General features: G+C 44.0%; 2 protein-coding genes across 5 annotated transcripts in view; both read right to left on the bottom strand.

Moving 5' to 3' along the window:
* The window catches only part of kel (Kell metallo-endopeptidase (Kell blood group)), an 8,660-nt gene extending 7,951 nt beyond the window's left edge, over positions 1 to 709 (bottom strand). For both annotated transcript variants that reach the window (XM_008298181.1, XM_008298182.1), the window contains exon 1: positions 370 to 709. In XM_008298181.1, the coding sequence (XP_008296403.1) occupies positions 370 to 396 (27 nt within the window). In that variant the 5' untranslated portion in view covers positions 397 to 709. The remainder of the gene's footprint in view (positions 1 to 369) is intronic.
* Positions 710 to 2,487: 1,778 nt separating this feature from the next.
* Positions 2,488 to 7,443, bottom strand: part of zyx (zyxin) — a 28,713-nt gene continuing 23,757 nt past the window's right edge. For all 3 annotated transcript variants that reach the window (XM_008298179.1, XM_008298180.1, XM_008298178.1), the window contains exons 7-10: positions 6,500 to 6,669; positions 5,705 to 5,883; positions 5,397 to 5,517; positions 2,488 to 4,111 (exon numbers count right to left, since the gene is read on the bottom strand). In XM_008298179.1, coding sequence (XP_008296401.1) covers positions 3,998 to 4,111; positions 5,397 to 5,517; positions 5,705 to 5,883; positions 6,500 to 6,669 — 584 coding nt within the window. In that variant the 3' untranslated portion in view covers positions 2,488 to 3,997. The remainder of the gene's footprint in view (positions 4,112 to 5,396; positions 5,518 to 5,704; positions 5,884 to 6,499; positions 6,670 to 7,443) is intronic.

The following is a 7,443-nucleotide window of genomic DNA, read 5'->3' as shown; positions in this document are numbered from 1 at the left end:
TAAAGCCTCTGATGAGTGAAGAAGAGGACGAAGCAAATTGGACGTTTTTATGTTCGGAAAAATGTGGAAACAGTGAAGACTTTTCCTAACATCTCAAACACAACGTCTGACTGTGTTTCGTCTCTTGTTCATGTCATTATGGCCAGAACAAACCTCGACCGTCTGTCAAACTGAATTTCTTGGGAAAATGCTGATAAAAAAACATTTAAACGGTCTAGTTTTTCCAGATCCAATCTCTTCAAAATCACACAACTGGAATCAAACGGTTTCCCAGAAACTCTGAAGTTTCCAGCAGCTGAAACAAACAGACGTCTCGTCTCCATGTGAACTCAGTAAACAGCTTCAAACAGCACAGCTCACTTTTCTTACCTCAAGCTCTGTTGGAGTTTCACTCATTCTTGAAGTGTGTTTTCCAGCGTTGCATCTCTGACTTCTACATGTGCAGCTCCTCCGTCAAACAGCTGTCAGCTCGCCTCACTATCTGCCTTCATCACTCACTTGTCGGCTCTGATAAGAACAGCTCTGCAGCAGCGTCTGACTCTCCCTCAGAACCCAGATCGGCTGCAGATTGTGGTTCTGCTGAGGACGGTTTGTGGTTTGTGGACCCGGAACATGTGTGTCACCGTGAACACATGTGTTCTCAGGTTTCCTCCTGTGTGCGGCTTCACAGCAGAAGTCAACAGCGACATGTTGCCCTCTGGATGAGGCTGAGCTCTCTGTCCCGGACACTGAGCGTGCTCAGACGCACATACATGTGCTGTCGTCATTATCAGTGCAACGCATGGCTGTTGGGAGCTGATAGAGCAGCTCGCGGCGTGACGCATCGCCGAGAGGCTGCACAAAACACGTTTCAGGGACGTCACATGGAGGCCGAACGCACACCAGAGAGAAAATAAAAACATGAAAAACTCCTGTTTTGGTGCAACTTAAATGAGTCAAGTCACAGTTTTAATGTGGAACATTTCAAACTACAAACACTGTAGAGCAACATGACTCGTGTTATGAATCCATCAAACAAGTTTAAATATTAAGGTCAAGACCAAACACTGTTAGTTATTAACGCAGAACAATGTTAATACATGATAAACAAAACATCAGCTCTGAGCAGCACTTTGTTGACAGCAGAGAAAAAACTCTTTCACCTCCAAACTTTGACCTGTTTCTGGGTGTGTGTGTTTTTCTTCACTGTGGCTCATTTTTCTCTGCAACATGAAGTCCTGCAGCTTTATGGAACCAGAACAACCATGAAGCAGGAGAGAGAACTCAGAAGCATCTTCTGTCTTGAGGACACAGTCAGAATGATGGAAATCAGAAAAAATGTCTGATTAATTGTTTTACAAAAATGTGAAAACCTGGAACCAACATGTTTCCAAGAGTTCCCAGACGTTAGCAACACTGGGAACAATGGAGGCTCCACACACTGTAGATATTTACCTATTTATATTTTTAATTCATTTCTCTGCTTTGCGGAAACGCTGCCGGCAGTTCAGCTGAAAAAAAAAAAAAAAAAAGTTAGTTTTGTGCTAAAGGTTGATCATCAGGGTTCTCGCCAGCATGTTACCTGAAAAAAACACAGTGTCTTGGCCCGTTATGATGTCTAACAAGCTGCACGATTGGAAAATTTGACATATTTTCCAGTAAAACGTGCAAATCGTTTCTCTACTGTTGTCTTTGCAACTAGCGAATAGCGTACAGTTTGTTTTGACAGAAACACATTGTGATGAGATTGTTTAGGAGAGAACAGAGGTTGCATTTAGGCTAATTTACTTCTCCAGACTCGTGCCACCACGTCAGTCGATATCAGAGACTCTGTCATCAGCATAACCCCGAGTGCTATCGTGTGTTTCCGACCACCATGTTTGGCAGGTTATGATTCTGTTACGACGTTTCCTGAGATCACGTGAATGTCCTTCACCGCTAGGCTGTCAGAAACGTCCGATTTTTAAAATGAGACATGTAGAATAAAATGATTGTGACAAATTATTGCTATTTTAAGATTTGGTGACCGACACATGTCAGGACTGTTTGGAAATTTCTTTTTTTTACAGTTTCTGCTGAGAAATTGTGTCGTTCTGCAGATTTTTTTTCAAACCAGCTAGGAGGGTTTTGGAGTTCGCGGGGCTAGACAGGAGACTGCTGGCAAAACATCTGCCCCGACCGGTTGGGAAACAAACGAGAGAACACGGACTGATTGGTGGAAGCGATAGCTGCAGGTCGGAAACGTGCAGCTGCAGAAGCGCACATACCTGCTGAGGACACAGAATCACAGAAAGCTCCAGTACAAACCTGCAAACAGAACACACTGGTGGGACGGAAAGAACCACGGAAACAAAAGACGAAAAGCGATCGATGCAAAACAGCAGGTTTATGAAGAAAACTGAAGGAAGAACACAGCTTCAGGAAAAGATACGAGAGTTCACGTGTCTGTAACGTGACGTGGAGCTAAAATGTCTGGTTTGCACCTCAACAAAAACCAGGCAGAAACAATTGGTATTCAGCATCTTTCTTTATTTGTTTTTATCTGGATACAGCCAAAGATGGAGGGTCGGGGCTAAATAATGGTTCAAGACAGTCACACATATCAAACGTATAAAAAAGTTATATGAAAAGACATCCACATGTAATACGACGCGACGCGATACGATGACGCCGGACGCTCCGTCTGGCGATAACAACTTCGCCAGGGTCGACTTTTACGATTTATCGTCTGTGGCTCGATTCGGAAAGCAAACAACAGTGGAGAAGGCACGCCGCCAGGTTCAAACCAAATACACGTTCATCAGTGGAATACAGTACAGCAAAAAAAAAAAGAAGATAAAATAGTACAAAAGTGGAATAATGGAAAGTATAGTGGTAACAATAAAACACTGGGCTCGAACACAGAAACATAGATGAAGGTCAGAACACTGGATCCCAACAAACTGAAATATTTGGTCGCTGTGTTTGAACTGCTACTCAAAGCCTCTACAGGTTATCTTAGCGCTGATACACGTTAATACTCAATAAAAATAGGTCCATAAATTATATTATTTAAAGCAAGAGATTCTAAGAAATGCATATCAAAAGCTACGTTTCATGACTCTAGTTGGCGTTGAGCTAAATGCATCATGTGCGGCGACTTCAGAGTCAGAAGATGTTTTTTTTCACGATGTGCAACGACGGTTGAAGGAACTCAGCTGGTTTGAACGATGAGAGTCCAGCTGGGATCGAATCTGTGCTTGTTCACGATTTCTGCATCCAAACGCATGCATCTAAAAAAATACTCATTAAATCAGCTTTTTTTTTTTTTTTTTTTTTTGAGAAGACATCTCAGCTGTTTTTTTTTTTGTTCTAATCTTGTAAGATCAAACGAAGCAACAAGACAGAATTCATGCCTGTAAGTCGTCAATCACTAAGAGCAACATTCACCGTTTGCAGTTTGTGTGTTTTTGTTGTTTTTTTTTTTTAGCCCTAAATGATTTTAAAATGCTGTCAGAGGCTGATGCTGAAAAGCACTGGAAAAGGCAGGAAAGCTTCGACATGCCGCCGGAGTTTTTTTTTACGGAGAGATTTTTCTACCAGCGGGTTAAAACCGGACAAACGGGAGCTTTCTCCTCCTGCGGCGTGGAAATATCTCAGCTCACGGTGCTACTGTGGATATTCAGGCGAGACGCGCGGAGGAAAGGCAACTTTAATTCAGACCGCTCTTTTGATCTTCTTGTGCAACTTCTGCTGGGAATTTTAGCGTAAACATAGAATTGGCACAAAAACTAGGCTCCGATTCACACAGAGAGGGCTGGAGGTCAGTGCAGTACATTACCTCTGCACCGAGGGAACAGACGTGGGGGGGACGACACCGAGTCTGCACACACACACACTCATTCGTGCGCACACTCATTCATGCACACACACACTCACACAAGCACACTGAATTAAGCCCTGTAGCAAAGGCAGCTGGATGAATTCTGTGCTTCTGGATTTGGTTGGCGGTTCAACGGGGCGGCGCTGCGTCAGCCCATCACTGCGCGGCGCGCTTGGCCCGCTGGGTGTGACACTTCATGCACAGGATCCGGCCGTCGAGCGGGTAGCATCCGTTCTCATCTGCCTCTATGGACAGAGGCCGGGCGCAGTCCTGCAGAGTGAAGGAAACGTTTGGTTAATACGTGGAGCTGCAGGACGCCAGAAACAAGTGACGCTCGTCTTTAGGTTTCCTTGAAAACACATTCATTTGGTGTAACTCTGACAAACATTCAGAACAGTTTTTATCTTTGGATCCATCCAGATCTTTGTTCTGCTGATTTAAATGATCACAGCAGCTTTTATCGTTCTGAAGCTGAAATGTCTCCATATAACTGAATAACATGAGAATCAGGATCATTTATCACGAACATTCACCGCTTTAGAGGCCAAATGTTTTTTGTTCTGCTTTCGCATCACGTTGAGCTACTTTCCTTCTAACGCTCAAATATGCATCAAAACCAGACGGAAAATATTCTGCAGCTGAAGTCAGAGAATCTCCTGAAGGCTGAATTGAAACTCGTCACAGGCTGAACAGCTGCTGATCCACAGACGCTGCAGTGTCCGGATGTCCCCTAAACGCCTCACAGTCATCAGTAGATGCTGTGGTTTTCAGATGTTCCCTAAACCCCTCATGGTCATGAGTAGACACTGCGGTTTCTGAATGATCCCTAAACACCAAACAGTCATCAGAAGACACTGCAATTTCCGGATGTTCCCTAAACGCCTTGCAGTCATCAAAGGATACTGCAGTTTTCAGATGTTCCCTAAAGGCCTCACAGTTGTCAATAGAGGCTGCTGTTTTCAGATGTTCCCTAAACATCTCACAGTCATCAAAAGACACTGCAGTTTTCAGATGTTCTGTATACGCCTCACAGTCTTGACTATATGCTGCAGTTTTCAGATGTTCCCTAAACGCCTCACAGTCATCAGTAGCTGCTGTGGTTTTCAGATGGTCCCTGAACACCTCCCAGTAAATTTTACAGTTTCTACATGTTTCCTGAACGCCTCCAAGTCGCCGATAGACACTGCGGTTTTCGGATGTTCCCTAAATGCCTCACAGTCGTCAGCAGATGGTGCTGTTTTCAGACTTTGTGTTTCTCTTTGCAGCCAGATCCTCCTTTACTGAGTTTCTCTGCTGCTCGTGTTGCTCCACATGTGGAGCTGCAGCTCAACAAACTCTGTTCAATAAATCAGATCAACTCAGTGTCTCCGAGAACCATAAATCAGAGTAAATGATGTTCTCTCAGCCGGATTCTCTTCATGGAAAAGAAAGAAAAAGTTTTCTGTTTTCTATCGATCACAAAAACAAACAGCCTGATGTGTTTGAGTTCATTCCAACATCTCGTGTAGCTCTGATTTAACGAGCTCTCCTCCCTCTCTGCTGATGTGTTTCTCACCTCGCAGCGGTAACACTTGAGGTGGAAGTTCTTGTCCAGAGCCACGACTCGGACCGTCTCCTCGCTGCCCGGAGCAGGAATGATGGGCTCGTTGCAGCTGACGCACAGCGGAGAGAAGCGCCTGCAGACAGGAGGAAGCCAGATGTTAGAATAAAGTCGTATTCACACACTGCAGAGGTCGACTCAGGTGGATCTACAGTGTGTGTAATCTGTGAAGTACAAACTCTGCTGCAAATTACAAAACGTATTCCATTCATCTGATAGTAAATCAACAGAAGTAGAAGATTTTATCAGGACAGAGGAGGAACCTGTGGTAATCCTGGACGCAGTAGGGGTTGTTGTTGTCGTCTGTGATGAAGGGCGCCCCCTCCAGGATGCAGGAGCAGGTGCTGCAGCGGAAACACTGAGCGTGGAAACACTGACCGACGGCCTTCAGGACGCGATCCGTGATCCGTTCGCCGCATCTGGAGCAGATGGCCAGGGAGCTCTGAGGACAAGAGGAGGCAGAAAACCAGCTAAATATCAGGAAAAATCAGCCGAATTATTATCAGCCAGAAACTGTAAAAACAAACAGATTTTCAACTTTCAGACGATTTGATTGAGTCTAAAGTTATGATATTTCATCAAAATCACTATATTTATGTTTTATTCCAAAATTCCATCAGACGCGGCACGAAAACAAAGAAACTAAACTGTCGCAAAGAGACATAAAACAACCAAAATGAGACACAAAGTGACATAATGGAGGTGAAACAAGACAAAACTGCCCCACGGAGACATGAAGCAACGGAAATCAGACAAAAATACAAATATGAGGCACAGAATGACCACAAAGACACAAAACTGGCCTGAAAACAAAGAAAATGAGCATCATTATTATTCTTATTCTTAATAAATATTACTGTTTGATTAAAAAGTGATTAATTGAGATGAATCACTTACAAAGCCTCTAATTAATTAGATTAATTATTTTAATCGTGTCCCAACACGACTAAAAACATCTGAAATGAAATGAAACTGAGCCACAATGTCAGTTTAATGCTCTTCATGTATGTTATTGAACTCTTTTTGGGCTGATTATTATGGTCTGTGCGGTTGCTCACCATGTAACAGTCCTCACACTGCGGCGCTCCGTCCCTGTCGTAGAACTGCATGCCCTGCAGGGGGCGCTGGCAGCTCATGCAGCAGAAGCAGGTGGAGTGGAAGAGTTTGTCCATGGCCCTGACGGCCGGCTGAGTCCTGGACAGAGCCTCGCCACACTTCCCGCAAACCTCTGTGAGACGCACAACAACACAAACACAACCACGGTGGTAATTACAACCAACGATCAACGACAATAAGACTTCAGATGAAGAAATGTGATCATCTAAACCTCCACCCGCCTCCTGCCTGCTTCAAGATTAAACATTTTATTGTTTGTTTTCATGATTTTAAATGAGATGGCGCCACCGTATCTATCAGAACTTTTACATTTTCATCCCCAAGCAGATATTCTTAGATGCTCCAAGTCGCTGCACCATCCGCTCACCAAACAGGTGGAGAAGGTTAAAGAAAACCATCGGCGCCAAAATAAAAAGGATGGAGAACGACAACATGCACATTTACTTTTAACTTGTGTTGTTAAATATCAGAAAAATGCAGCGATTCCTGTCAAACAGGGTAACAGACTGATGGTTTTCACTGCAGTCATCCACCACAGGCCGGTTCTGAGCAGGAAAAACCTTCAGCTGATGCGGTTCAATGTCGACATGGAAGCAGAGAAACGCTGCAGAGACACAAAGCTAACACAGCTAAGCTATAATCCAGAACGGTGCTACAACCAAACTGACGGGACAATAGTTTGTTTCCGTCTCTTTGTGTGTGTGCGGGTGATAATTTAATAGTTTTTTTCTAACGTTTGTGCAAGATGAGCAAATCATCAGCTACTTAATGAGCGTAATTAGCAGCAGCGACATCCAGCATTCGTCTACATTAGAAAGATTATCGTGCTGCGAGAGAATAAATGATTTTCTAACGAGCAGATGGACGACAGAGAACTGTGGGAGGC

This window comes from Stegastes partitus, unplaced genomic scaffold (genome assembly GCF_000690725.1).
Source record: "Stegastes partitus isolate 25-593 unplaced genomic scaffold, Stegastes_partitus-1.0.2 Scaffold1292, whole genome shotgun sequence".
In the NCBI taxonomy this organism is placed as follows: domain Eukaryota; kingdom Metazoa; phylum Chordata; class Actinopteri; family Pomacentridae; genus Stegastes; species Stegastes partitus.
The sequence above is the reverse complement of the archived record's forward strand: the minus strand, read 5'-3'. Positions and strand labels throughout refer to the sequence as shown.